The sequence below is a fragment of the Phallusia mammillata genome, chromosome 2 (genome assembly GCF_965637545.1).
Source record: "Phallusia mammillata chromosome 2, kaPhaMamm4.hap1.1, whole genome shotgun sequence".
Taxonomy (NCBI): Eukaryota; Metazoa; Chordata; class Ascidiacea; order Phlebobranchia; family Ascidiidae; genus Phallusia; species Phallusia mammillata.
This window is the reverse complement of record NC_137253.1, coordinates 31,343,131-31,358,781: the sequence shown is the minus strand read 5'-3', so window position 1 is coordinate 31,358,781 and position 15,651 is coordinate 31,343,131. Positions and strand designations below refer to the sequence as shown.

General features: G+C 34.7%; 1 protein-coding gene across 1 annotated transcript; it reads right to left on the bottom strand.

Annotated features, from left to right (window-relative positions):
* Positions 1-1,390: 1,390 nt before the first annotated feature.
* Positions 1,391-11,042, bottom strand: LOC145213306 (uncharacterized). The gene is made up of 16 exons (XM_080081533.1): positions 10,976-11,042; positions 10,696-10,849; positions 10,082-10,164; positions 9,554-9,707; positions 8,857-8,939; positions 8,166-8,319; positions 7,364-7,446; positions 6,417-6,570; positions 5,549-5,631; positions 4,887-5,040; positions 4,505-4,587; positions 3,713-3,866; positions 3,095-3,177; positions 2,880-3,033; positions 1,950-2,032; positions 1,391-1,548 (listed from the first exon to the last, which is right to left on the bottom strand). Exons 1-16 carry the CDS (start codon positions 11,040-11,042, stop codon positions 1,391-1,393), a joined length of 1,884 nt encoding a protein of 627 aa, XP_079937659.1.
* Positions 11,043-15,651: the final 4,609 nt, after the last annotated feature.

Genomic DNA, 15,651 nt, shown 5'->3' with positions numbered 1-15,651 from the left:
ATTGTTTTTGGGAATTTTGCACACAAACAAAATTATGTTTTGTTTCACTTTAAGTTCTTACCATCCAGTTATTTTTACAAATTGTTAAAAAGCTGGTTGCACTGCCTAGGTTGAAAAGCCCTGCTTTAAACACTTAGAACGCAAATTAAATTGCAAAAAAAGCTTTCTATTTTGACAAACCAAAATAATATGGTTTAATTTAAACTTTTGGAGTTTGCAGACAAAAAGTAACCTCTTCAACTTAGCTGACAAAAAAATCATTTAGCAAGTATTGGTGAAACACAAATAAACAAACACATACTCACTTATATGTCATGCCTGATAAAGTTGCTATTTGAGCGTGAGAAAGAGCATCTGGGTATTGATGGCCAACTGTCAAACATCCAACTGCGGCCCAAATAACTTTCAAACAATCGATGGAATGTGGTCCATAATATGTTGGGCACTCAGTTGGTAAGTCTAATGCCAAAAACATTTTTTCAGTTTTAAACCTGGCATTAATATTAGTCATGTTGTCAAAAAACCTCATCCCGCATTTAAAACAATGTTGAAAAAAACGAGGACAGATCATTGTTAAACTTTATAACCAGTTACATTGTAAGCACATAATAAAAATACCACCCGTTTTAAGAATCTCACGAAATGAAGTGCTAGGTTTGCCTTAGGAGTTGTTTCAAGAAACAAAAATCACAATTTACACCATGTGAAAAATACATCTACATTTATCCAGGGTTAAGCTGAAGATGAATTGTTTTAAATGTGAAATAGTTATATATGTTATAGTAGACACAGGAAAGAAGAAAAATACAGTAAATGCAAAAACTCACCGATTCCGAAACAGTTTAGTTGTTGTGCATCAATTCCCGCGTCAGATTCATCTTTTACTACTTCTGTCCAGTTTACCAAATTTCTGTGAAATAACTTAAGAGTTAAATCCAGCTCTTACCAAATAAGTACAATGTCCACAAATTTAATAAAACAAATACTTTTGTAAAATTTTGTACTATGTGGGGTGTTGGATGACACAAAACTAAAAGTGCTAATCCCTAATTCCAACCCAAAATAGCTTTATCATAATTTCAATTTCAACCCAAAATAGCTTTATCATAATTTCAATTTCAACCCCAAATAGCCAACAAATTTCATTAGACGAAGATCCAGATTAACAAATGTTGATTAGTTCAAGCCTTACCACATTACAAATCATTTGTACCTGAAGTTTTTCTTCGGAAATAGACGAACTAACCGAATCCAATTTAAACAAGGTTTACTGTAATTTGTTTTCTATTATTGTGACAATAATAAAGTCTTAACACACGTAATTGTACCCAAGCACAGCAGGTTCCAAATAATGACAGAAAAAACTGAAAAGATACAGAAACAGTGCACGCTACCTGTATGTGAGAACAGCCAAGCTATCTTGGTCAACTTTTGCAAGTTTATCTGGGGATTTATGTCCCTGTGGTAAACATCCAGTAATATTCCAAACTGTTTTCATACAATCTACAGTATGAGCTCCATAGTAGGTTGGGCATGTTCCTGGCAAGTCTGTAAATCATCAAACAAGACATAACAAAGTGTACATGAATACTACAGTGTATTTGCAAAAAAAAAAAAACAGTTTTTGAAAACACATTAGGCAATTATTATTACCAATGCCAGCATTAGTAAAGCAATCAGTAATTGCCAAAATGCTTGATGATGAAAGTAAACTACTTGTATATAGTCAGAACCGAAATGTTGTTTGAACAGTTATTGATTGTTAAATATAGATCAAATATAGGGCATTGAAATACTGATAGTGACAAGAGTGTTTGTTTACAAATTTAGGCATGGAGAGTTGTATGAACAGATCTGTGTATAGCAATTCAAAACAGATCTAATTCATAAGCTTGAAATGCCAGTTTCATTATAAGTCTATGTCCATTCGATTAAAAAACATACTTTACCTAACCCAAAACATTCAATTTGGTCTGCTGCAGAACCAGTATCAGCATCTGCTTTGGTTTTATCCATTACCGCCTTTATTGCACTGAAAACAAGATGTATAAACCGTTTGCATTACAAAATAAATTTCCTTTCTTTATCATTACATTCAAGTTTGTTCTTAGTTTTTTGAAACTGTATCTGTTGTAACTATGTTGCTAATTGTTTAAACATAAAAGGGAATACAAAAATAGTCGTACATGAGTTATTCAATACCTCTGTGATTGGCTTTTTACTTTTATATTAGTTGGAAAACAGAATTCTTTGCATAAAACGATGTTAATAAACACCACATGGACTGCAACTACTAAAGCTCATGGACCCAACTAATATATAAATCATTTCTACCTTATCTATACTGCTTTTTTCACTTAAACCAACAACATACATACCGTATTTACTCGATTGTAAGCCGCGGCTTATATTGCTTTTTGCCTGCCGTTTGTGCGGCTTACATTTCAATTTTATACTGATATCATTTCTACACTTTTAACAAACTTTTTAACTTATTTGGGGTTCAAAACTTGTATGCAAGTACAGATTATACGTCTATATGCGTTCTGTAGGGTACAATTATCAACGTAACTAACAAATATGAGCAAATAGTTATGCTATGTAATAACACAAAGATGTATTATGAAACAATAGTATCTAAATTCCAGTGTGCGGCTTACAATCGAGGGCGGCTTACATTATTTTTTTAACACCTCAACATGCGTCTTATAATTCAGGGCGGCTTACAATCGAGTAAATACGGTACGCAGTAATGCAATCAAGCAATAGCTCTACTCAGCCTGATTCAACAAGGCTAGTGCTGTTTGGCTGCCAACCAAAAACTTTGCCACACTATTGGTAAGTTAAATAATAAATTGAGGATATAAGCATACATTTACCTGTAGGTTAAAAGAGTTAATGCTGCTTGTTCAGCTGCCGTCCGCTTGGGAGGATATTCATCTCCAGCAGGTAGGCATTTTGCATTTGTCCAAATTATATTCAAACAAGGCATTGAATGAGGACCATAATAGGTTGGACACTCAGTAGGAAAATCTATGCAAGAAACAAACATATAGAGTAGCAATGAAACAATCCAATAAAGAAATAGCTTTACCAATTCCAAAGCAGTTTAGTTGTTGTGCAGAAATTCCCGCATCAGAATCGGATCGTATTAATGTCATCCCATCCAACACATCACTGTAGATAAAAAAATACATCACTACTAGATTTGGCAAAAGTTATGTCAAACACAATTTTTTTTATTTAAGGTGCAAAACATACACATCACCATAAGATTCAGATAACAGTTTTCTAAATCTTATGAAACACAGCTTAACTTTATTTTCAAAATTAACCATAATGCAGAAAACACAAAGTTTACCCACAATAATACTAAAATGTTCAAAGCAGTTTCGACGTCCTATGCAGGTCGTCTTCATCAGGGTAAATAACACTGAATGCGCGTAGTACAGTGCATAATGAACAAAAGTAAAAAAGTATTAAACGCAAGCATGTCACAACGCAGCGGAAACACTGTGCGATAACGAATGATTGCAATTGAATATTTAAATACTACGCTAGTAAAAATAATCAAGAAAAATTCGGTCTACAAAACATTTGTATTGACACTGCCATTACCTTTACATAGCAATCAATATGCAGTGGTAAAATCAAGCCTTAAAAAGATGCAAATATACATAACTACAACCGAAAAGCAACACACATCACTTACGTGTATGTCATTCCTGCTAACGTCGCTATTTCAGTGGTGGAAAGAACACCAGGAAATTCTTTACCAGCCGGCAAACATCCGACCGATGCCCAAATGACTTTCAAACAATCCACTGAATGAGGACCATAGTAGGTTGGACACTCGGTGGGCAAATCTGTTAAGATGTAACGATTATTTCTCGCTTGATTAATAAATTGTGATTTAAGGATGGATGTACATCTTGGTCTAGTATTGCTGAGATATTTCAGATGAGAATTGTTTGATCAGTTGTCATGATAGTTCCTCTCTTTGATTATAGAAATTATGTGAAGATTTGTAATTTAATGGATGTATGTACATCTTGGTCAATTATATGAAGTGTTGTTTCATGATTTTTTTCATGATAATAAAACCAGTCCAAAACTTAAAAATATACTTTTTTGAAAGTAAGCAATGATGGAGTACATAAAACCTCATGCAGTTAATATTCAAAGTTAGGTATATTTTTAAAACACTGTTTCAAAATGAGGACCAAACATGAAATATGGGCAAACACCACTGTGTTCTAATTGTGTTTCCCAAGCTAGAAAATGTAACAGCATTGCACTAACCCAGTGGTTCTCAATTTTATACGGATCGTGTACCACCTGACAACTTTTTGTATCGCTGCATACCACCCAAAGTTTACTACTAGTGGTACACATACCACAGTTTGAGAATTACTGCTTTTACCCCACGAACTTACAGGAACCAAGTCTTCAAAATAGAATCATTGTTAGCACAAATACCAACAAACAAATAAACAGTGTTTACTTATTCCAAAACAATTCAATTGTTGTGCGTCAATTCCTGCGTCAGAATCTGTTTTAATTCTTTCCATGTGATCATACAGAAAACTAAAACACAAAATAAATAGCGTAAATCAGTGGTTTTCAATCTGTTTATTGTTGAGGTCAAATAGTAGTTTTTTAAGTGCATAAGAAGCCGAAACAAAAACAAGACCTCAGAAAATCACCAAAGATTATTGCCTTCAAAGCTAAAATAGCAATTTTTGGTTTTCTTAGGTCTGGTGCGAGCCGCAAATATAAGTAGTTGGAAGCCACATGCCGCCCTAAGAGCCATGTTTGAGAATCACTAGCGTAAGCCCAGTGGATCAACAAACAACATAAAGCTATTACAAAACACAATTAAATACCTGTAACGAAGACCAGTTAGCATTGTAATGTCTCCTGACGACAGTTTGTCCGGATATTTGTAACCCCCAGGCAAACATTTAACTAGTCCCCAAACAGTTTTCAAACAATCCTCAGAGTGTGGTCCATAGTAAGTGGGACAATCGGCAGGGAAGTCTAAACAACAGAAATTAAACATTTTAAATCAGTTTGAACAAAAAATGCATGGAAAAAAAACTATACAAAACAATATTTAGTGGGATGGGTCGAGCCAGAACCCGAGTACTTAGTACCGAGCATCGCAGTTTTTAATGCTTGGTGCTTAACCAAACAGAACATTTGCAGTTTTGACCCATCCCTACTACAGACATTGATTTAAGTTGATGAAAAACATGAAGTCTTTTGATTTTGAGAAATGTATGTATCGCTTAACCTTGTCAGTATCTTATTGAATAAGATTAATTATCTTCAGTAATCATTGTTTACAAAATAGGAGTTAATAAACCACTGCCAAAACTAACAAAAAATGTGACAACCGATAAGTGAAAATACAGAATATTTTATCTCTACACTTGTAAGTTTACCATTTACGATTTTTCACTTCATCATAAGCAGGTAATCATCATAAACAGAAGGCAACTTAACAATATCGAACTTTTATTCAAGTGGATGGAAGTTAACTGACCTTTTCCAAAACAATTTAATTGTTCTGCGCTAACTCCAGCATCTGAGTCAGTCCTTGTCTTTTCAAATTTGTCTCTTAAATCGCTAAAAAATATAAATATAACACCATTCATATACGTTTATGAAAACATTAAGTCATCCATCCGACAGGTTTCAAGATATATATATTTCATCTTTATGGCATCATGACTTTCACAGTTTGCATACATTTTCACCACCATTATGTGTGTACGTTTGCTTTTAGATACTGATGATGCCATAAAAGCGAAATATATATATACATATAAAAATCTGAAGAGGAATGACTTAATGTTTTATAAATTTGAATCAACAAGCATAAGGTTCATTACAGTCTTCATCTATCAAGCACGAGCAGGGAGAATCTAGTTTAAAGTATAAATATACAGTATTGATTTCTTTTCATATAACAGGTTAAAGTTTTTCTTTTTCTTATTCAAATGTAAAGCCACCTTTCAATTGATACAAGTCCTTTAGAATTGTGGATATTATTTTGGGCTTTATTGATTTAAATAGTTGCGATTTCAACACCAAGTACTTTTGATAGTTTGTCTTTGTACATAGAATGGTAAACCTTTCTAAAGGGCCCATATACATGTCCTATTAGCTTAAACGCATTATTGTTTTACTTTTATCATTTAAAGTTAAACGTCTTAACGTTGCGCAGTTATTTCTGGCCTGGTAAATATTTTAGCGCAATTGTGCTGCTACGATTTTGCCCGGCGAAACAAACTCAGCTCAACTCAAAGAGCTAAAAGATTCTAGTTTCAAGTTTAAAAGTATAAATATAAGTATAATACCATTTTTGTTACAAAAAAAAACAGTTAATATATATGCTTAAGTGCACTAACATAAAGTTCAGTTTAGTTAAAACCAATATATCAGCTGATGAAAGCTTGTCAGGATATTCGTGTCCATCTGGAATACAGCCACTCATATTCCAAACACGTCTCAAACAAGCCATTGAATGGGGACCATAGAAAGTTGGACATTCGACCGGAATGACTGCAATAACAAGACAAAAGACTCAAGCGAAGTTGTAAAAATTTTGCAGAAATATGAACTGTCTGGGTTATGTACGAAATGGCATAACAAAATAGTGGTAAAAAAGGCAAATAGAACACTTATGCAAATGAGAGAGCACTGTAGTAGGTCTTAAACACTGTCCTAGCAATTAAAAATACGCAGCATAACTTACTTCAGGCAAAATTCTTTAGGTGGTGGAAAGTGCACTGCCACTTATTTTAAAGAATGTTTACAGAAAATTGCACCAGCTAGCGCTTTTTGGTTGGGGTAAATTTTTGTAATTAAACTGACATTAAAATAAACCCTAAGATTAGTTTCTCACTCAGTTCCTACCAAACTAGTAATTTGATATTCCATGTTTAAGTCAGTGGCTCTTTTCATACAATACAATAACAATAAGTGTTTGGAACACTTTATACAGATCTGTTTATAACTTTAATGATGAAAATAACGGCCCAAATATACATACAAAATCGACATGCTTTATTATTCAAACGTTCCGCCAACACGTATGCCATCATCAGTGATATGAAGGGCCATATCAGTTACACCCATTTATATTCACTTCAGTCACATAAAAGGTTGATGAAAAGGTGTATAGAAGTGTTGCTTTTAATCTCTTTGTGCCGTTATTTTAATCGTTCAATAAGTGATTATTATTTAATAAAAATTGACAGGTCACCTATCATACAATGAAAGGCAATACAATATCTGTTTGCTATAGTCCAATATCTTCATTTGAATTTGATAAAAAAATAAATGCTAAGCTTACCTATTCCCAGACAATTCAACTGTTGAGCTGCAATTCCTAAATCAGCCTCAGTCCTAATTAATGTCATGCCAGCCAGTAAAGCTCTGAAAACAATAAAATAGTCAGTGCAAAAGAATATGATACTGGCCACAAACAAAGTTGAATAGTAAAATGTTAAAAATCTGACACAAATAACAAAAAGCAGAACGCCAAAAAGCTGGCTCCAGTAAAAATAAGAAGGCCTAAAACCAGCCAAAATCACAATGAGTAAAAAACTTAAATAAGCTATTGCTGCCAGGCATAATGTATGACTAAGTATTGCTCATCCAGCAGTTTTATTGTAAACAATCGACGTTTCGACGTCCTATACAAGACGCCTTCATCAGGATAATGACATAACTTGCAGGACAAGTTTGCAGCCGCGTGATCTTGTTATCGCTGTTTTACATGTGTGTGGTTTGCATTTTGTCGCTTTAAAAGAAATTTGTCCTGCAAGTTATGTCATTATCCTGATGAAGGCGTCTTGTATAGGACGTCGAAACGTCGATTGTTTACAATAAAACTGCTGGATGAGCAATACTTAGTCATAAAAAACTTAACTTTTGTCATATTTAAAAAGATCTATTTGGCAATGGATACCAGCTTCAATGATTGTAAGTACCAGTTTAAATAGCAAAAATGACAGAATTTTGTTTTGGACAATGCTGCAGTAGTTCATTCTTGGCAAGTGTGCACAAGAACAGTTACAAAATTACATGAAGTCATGGCCTGTTTGACACCTTTGAGAAAACGAACAACTATAAATAAAGCCACAAGTGCTTACGTGTAGTTCGTGGCAGATAGCACTGATTGTTCTGATGTTGAGAGACTGTCAGGATATTTATGTCCTGCTGTCAAACATTTAACCGACGCCCAAACCACTTTCAAACACTCAATGGTGTGTGGACCATAGTAAGTCGGACACTTAGCAGGCAAGTCTGTGAAAGAAAAAACAGTAATACAAAAATACAACACTTGTCTTGTAATCTGTTTAACACAGCTGTTACTTTGCATTCTACATCAATATTGCAGAGTTTACAGCCAAGTTCATCTAATTGTTTTAAGTCGACAGATCAGTTTAGGAAAGGTTGTATTCACCGACTGGCATTCAATGAAATAACTAACAAATTGCATGCATGCTTATATACCGTCATAGCCTTGATGAGCAATGTTAGAAATTGAATTTAAAAAGGATTTTTATCAACTCAGAGCCAGCCTGTATTTTTAATTATACATTGCCAACATATAAAGTGACATTTGGTGTTTTTTTACAGGATTTTTTCCACAAAGAGTAGGAAAAGCTTTATTTGGGATCACTGTTTATTATATGTGTAATTTTCTGTAAAAATAGTTGACAAAGCAAAAGTGCTTCCTAATCAGAATCAGTCAACAAATAGTCTTAAAACAATATACGTTTCACTCATGTGGGCATCATCAGTCAATCTCATTCAAAATAAAGTGACCAAATAACTTACCGACTCCAAAACAATTGAGTTGCTGGGCATCAACCCCTGCATCGGCCTCAAGTCTTATCGTCTCGGAGTGGTTGTACAACTCTCTAAAATTTTAAATAAAGATAAATCAGATTTACCTGTACTCAATTTGCCAAGCTTTTTGAGCAATTAACTGCTATAACCATAACTAAGCACTTTTTTCATAAACATGTTTTTGGGTCCCCATGCAACTAAACGAACTATGCAATTACCCGAATTTGTCTATACATCAATAAAAACAGCATTGCCTTAATAAAACTCCTTCAGGTCAAAACAGAAACACCAGGTTTATGGCCATTTGACTACTACAGAATGTTCATAACTGTGAGGTTAAAAACATGCTTTACTACTATGGAAACATAACAGCATATCATATCGTACATCAAGATGTATTTAAACAGCTCTGTCGTCAACTGTAGGGTCACAACCTACAGTTTCGAAAGCATAACTCCAGACAATTCCCTGTGTACATTCTGTTCAAAGCGGTACACCTACTTGTGCATAGCCAGTGTTTTTTTTAAGGATGTTCAAATTTCTCCAGCGGTTTCCCAAATTGGCTATTTAAGCAAATATGGCTATTTTTTGCTATTTAAATGAAACACTTGCGGTCTCTTAAAACTACTTAGCGGTCACCCAAACCAAACCTTAAAAAAAACCTGTGCATAGCCAATAATGTTACCTGTACGTTAGCACAGACAGGACATTAAAATCAAATGTTGCAAGCTTGGGTGGATAGTCTTGTCCTGGTGGAATACATCCAACAATTTCCCAAATAGCCACCATACAAGCTACAGTGTGGGGACCATAATAGGTTGGACATGCAGTAGGAAAATCTAGAGTAAAACAAAATAAACAGATTAAAAATAAAGCAAAACTGAGCTTAAACAGGACATAAACATAAAGAGTCGGGTAATTGAAAAACAAAATTGATAATTAATCATAATATACCAGGCATAATACCGAATCAGCCAGTCACCAAGCATTCCTAAATGGCAAGGTGTAGGCTAAAAAAATCTAACTTGTGATGAGATTCCAACCCATTACAGGAGTATTTCCAGGACTCATGCTCATCAACTGAAATTGCCAGTGATGCAAAATAAAACAGACATTTATGAGTTGTCATCATCAGTGAAATAGTGCACAAGCGAAACCAGTTCGTTTATACATGCAGACACAAAGAGCTTTCACATTTAGAAAGAAGACTTACTTATTCCAAAACATTCTAGTTGATCTACGCCAGAACCAGCATCAGAATCTGCTTTAGTGGTTTCAAAATCTGTCCTCAGATCACTAAAATCAATGAAATGTGGTTTGTTTGGGATTGAACCTTACTCCAGGGGTGTCCAAACTTTTTTTCAAGAGCCAATTTTCATCTGGGGCAGACGCCCACAAGCCACTGTTTTTTTGTAATGTCTTTAACTGGACAATTATACACAAAATACATGGCATGAAAGGAAATTTTGGGATTTGGTTGAGTCAGAACCATATATACTTTCTTTTTACCTATAATTCTAGTTCTATGAAGAAGCTTTGCGTGAAGGGACAAGTCGCCTCTACCCAAAACCTTAATTCAAAAACTGCTGCGGGCCACTTAAAATGCTGTCATGGGCATTTGGCTGTGGGCCGAACTTTGGACACCCCTGCCTTAGTCTCTACAACAAGCTTGACATAAATTGCATCTTTGCTACATGCACATATTATGCTGGAGTGGAGTCATACATAATTAGAACAGCAACCAAAAACAAATTTGAAGCTTTGTACAATGTAATATACAAATAAGAGCCTTGTATTTGGCCTAAATACTCCATAATATTGACTAACGCAAAATTCATGGTGGATAAAGTGGTAAACTCAGCAGGTGAAAGCTTGTCCGGGTACATATCTCCTTCTGGTAAGCACAGAGCATCTATCCAAACTACTCTTAAGCATGCTAATAAATGTGGACCATAGTAGGTTGGGCATTCAGTCGGAAGATCTAAAAAATATGAAATATTAAGTAAATGGTTTACACAAAAAAGGATGAAATTAAAGTCACCAATTTTCTGTAATTGTAAATGTCATCAATTTATAGTAAGTTAACTGACAAGACATGCAAGTTTACCGATTCCAAAGCAATTTAGTTGTTCAGATGAAATCCCTGCATCTGCATCGATTCGTGTCGCTTCCATGCTTGTGAACAATGCACTGGAAATAAATTAAAAATATTTATAATTAACAGCAACACTTAAAGAAAGATCGACATTTAATGAAAAAACGATTTTCTGGAATGCCAAATTCATTACAAGGTGTTAGCATATAGCACAAAGCAGTACGTAATGTTTCAGGAATTGTTTGAAATAAATTTTTCCTGTTTTTATTTTCTAAAAATTACCCAACATTTTTTTTTCTTATTTACTTAAAATATTGTTCCAAATTGGTATTGAAAGCACTTTAAGATCAGCACATGCTGCGCGAAACAATATTACACTTACGCATATGTCATGGCAGATAAAGCGTTCTTTTCAGTCGTAGTAAGACCACCGGGAAACTCATGACCGACAGGTAGACATCCAACTGATGCCCAAATAGTGTTGAGGCAAAGAACTGAATGTGTGCCATAATAAGTTGGACATTCAGGAGGTAGAGCTAGAAAAACAAATACAACAGTTTAACTCCAAGTCAGTGGTTCCCAACCTTTCCCTGACCGTGGCCCCCTAAAAGTAACTTTTGGGCTTCATGGCCCCCCTGAAGTAACCCTACAGGACCTGTGGCCCCCCCTGAAAATGTAAATGGCAATCTCGTGTTGAAATTTGGTACTAATTTCAGCTTTAAACAGGTCCAGTAGCGTAAATAAGAATCTGTAACTGTAAAAAACCTCACTATAGACAAATAGTATGTGAACTAGTCGATTAAATTGGGGAGTAATGTTAAAAAGAAAATGGTTTTTAGTGGGTGTTTCTGGTGAATCTACACCCGTGGCCCCCCGGACCACAGCTCGTGGCTCCCTTGGGGGGCCAAGGGCCCTGGTTGGGAACCACTGCTCCAAGTAGATAAATATTTCAGGAAACAATGGTAAATAAAGCTTTGCATCGGAACACTTGCAAACAAATGCTACTACAGATTTTATTTAAAAAATAAATTTAAAATGTTAAACTGGCAAAAAATGATAAAGTTAGACAGTGTATGCTATTAAAGAACAGACCAAACTATTGCCAATATAACCACTACTATCAACGCTTAATTGATACAACATATAAACACTAAAAGGCATAGTATTGTTACCAATTCCAAAACAGTTGAGTTGTTGAGCGGCATCTCCACCATCCGCATCTATTTTTATCTTTTCAGTATAACTCAGGAGAGAACTGAACACAAACATCAAAATGAGTTGGAAAATTAAATTAACTTGCCCTTTTTTCTGTACAAAAGCTTGACTGGTTACCAATGGAACGAAACCAGTTTTACCAATCACTGAACCGGTCATGAACTGTCTTAAGGCTATTATGATATTGTCCCTTTATGTGATTACAACTACGCTCCCATGTTAATATTGTGACCTGAACGTTATCAAGCGTTCTCCAATTTAAATTAGTACACTAGTAACTACGTCGATCACAATATTTGTCATGCTCTGATCTGTCGAAATATAGATTTGGGAACTTAACTGTATTATTCGGCATTATATTGGTTTAGTTGAGCTCCAACTAGTTTGTTTATTCAAGGAGTCAGATCGGAGTGTTTTTGTCTACCCTAAAAGTCAGTACACTAGCAATGCAAAAAATTCCACCTGTATGTGATTACGGTCAAATCAGAAAACTCTTTTGGTGACAATTTTGTCGGGTACTTGTATCCCGCAGGTAAACATTTCACATTGGTCCAAATTGTTTCCATGCATGCCGAAGAGTGAGGTCCATAATATGTTGGACATGTTGAGGGAAAATCTGTAGGTGACGTTGGTAAGTGAAAAATTTTTGCCACAAACAAACTAAATCTGCATTAAAATCACCTATTCCAAAACAGTTCAGTTGTTCAGCACTGGACCCATTGTCTGCATTCGATTTTATGGTGTCAAACTCAGCCTTTAAAGCGCTATAAAACAAAAATATATATATTTACACAAAAAAACTAAAACTAACTATGCAACAAAAGCAGAAAGGATTGGCCATATTGAGTACCTGGTACTGTACATCGCAATTAGGCCATGCATAGACAAAAAAAATCAAAGTTGTAATAAATTTTTTTAAAAGAAGCAATCACTACGAAACCGCACTACAAATTGATTAGTTCCTTATTGCACAATAATGTAATGAGCAATCACAACAGGGTTTGTTGATATCCCAATAGAACAAGTGATTTATTGACTGCTAAGATAGGAAAATAGTGTTCCGTTTATAAAGGACCCAAACAATCAGGGTGAAAATATTGAAAGGTGGAAACATGCAGATTTAAGAGTTGAATTTATTTAGCTTGGTGAAAGACAACATAGCGACACAACTGCACTGAACAATCACCAAGCCTGAATTAGCTGTGCAATGTTAAGACAGTAAGTGTTTTATTCAGTTGCAGTTGTTTGACCCACCCTTGAGCAAAAAAAACAGTGCTTAAACCAAGTCATACTTGAACGACAAGTACTTACCGAAATGGTAGATTCATTAAAGTATTTTGTTCAGTAGTGGAAAGCCTTGGTGGATATTCATGTCCTGCTGGTAAACAACCAGTCATATTCCATACCCGTTTCAAACAATCCATATTATGCGGTCCATAGTAGGTCGGACACTCAACAGGAATATCTAAGTAGGTGAAAGAAAATGATTCTTTCAAAGAACAAACATATGTATGCTACATGTGATGTAGGTAAAAATATCCAATTTGTGTATGGAATGTGAAAGTGAAATGTTTAATGCTTTTTCAAATAAGAAAAGTGTTTTACTTATTCCCAAACAGTCGAGTTGAGCAGTTGCATTTCCAGCGTCAGCGTTTGTTTTGATTGCGTTTGTGTGAGCAAGCAGAGCACTGTAAAACAAAAACAGTGAACCATGTCAGCAAATTACAATTAAATTCACTTAGGTTGCCAACAACAACTTGTAACACAAATACATTGTAAAAAAATCTACATTAAAGCAAAGGTGACAAACACTTTAATAGTTTTTACATTTTGTTCATTACATTACATTGCATTGCCAAACACCCATTTAGAAATAAGGTTATAAACTTCAGTCTATTTACTATCAGCTAAATGCCAACTTTATCAAATAAGCTATTTTGCTTTTCACAAGATTCGTTTTCAAATGTTATGACTTGGTACCATTTACTAAAATTAGTATCATATTCTAAGGTATAACTTGCTAAACTGGTTTCTTTTAGCTAAATTGTGTTAATGAATCCAAAAAACAAGCCACAAAATTACATAAGGTTGGCTTTTGATCTGAGTTTTTCAAAATATTGGCTTCTTCAACCTAAACTAAATGTAGATAAATTATGTTGGGTGTGAAAAATATTAAATATGACATTTTAGATCACTCAACTGCTAATAGGGCAGTATCACAAAAATGGAAAAACACTGCTCTAAAAATAAGAAACATTGCACTTACCTGTATGTCATGGTTGTTACAACTGTTTTTTCTGCAGCAGTTAACGCATCAGGATATTTCTTTCCGGGAGGCAAACATCCAACGGATGCCCAAACAACTTTTAAACATTCCACTGAATGAGGGCCATAGAAGGTTGGACAATCAGCAGGCAAGCCTAAAATTCAACCAGCACATTAATGCAAGCACGAAAACATACCACACAGATCTTTACTTATTCCAAAACAGTTTAGCTGTTCAGTCCCGTCACCAGCATCAGCCTTAATCTTTGTCATCTCGGTGTAGTTCAACAAAGCTCTGCAAACACATATGGGTTATGACATTAGTTCTTAACCTTGTTATGGTTTCCAACTAAAGTCAACCACCAAAGTTGAATTTTCTCCCTTGTTATTTCTTTGATGATATTTAGTGCCATATATTAAGAATAATTGTCTTTATTAGATTGAAAATACAGTAACCCTCTGGACCCGTTTGGACCCAAAAATTTGACGCAGTTAGGTGAAGATCTGGAACAACTAATGTTGATTAGTTTAAGTCTTACTAGAAAAAAAATCAGTTGTACACCAAATTTTGTTTGAATTAGGCAAAGATCGGGATAAAGCAGGGAATACTTAATTAACTTTGTATCCAAATAATCAGATTTATGACTTAAATATTAATGTAAAACTTAAAACCACTATTGAGGTACCATTGACTTACGCAATTTCCCTCTACATGTAAATAATTTCCTATCGGTTGAGAACCACTGGGTTAGAAAATAACAAATAAACATACAGTCAACCTTGTTTAATCCTATTCTTTGCCTAATTCAGACAAAACTCGAGGTACAAATGATTTGTTATGTAGTCTTGAAACATAAACTAATCGACATTGGTTAAAGTGGAAACCGATCCAAACAATTTTTTGCCCAAACGGGTCCCGATCAACCAAGCTATACTGTATTAAAAGACAAATACAGCACCTAACCTGTATGTAATACTAGCCAAAGCAATCATCTCAGTTGATGTAAGATTCCTTGGGTACTTGTGACCATTTGGCAAGCATTTAACAAAATCCCACACATCCACCATGCAATTTACACTGTGGGGTCCGTAGTACTTTGGACATGTAGCCGGCATATCTTAAAAATTGAAGTGTAGAAATTGCTCTATTGAAGAAAACACTAGCAAATGTTATTTACCTATTCCAAAGCATTCCTTTTGATCTGTAC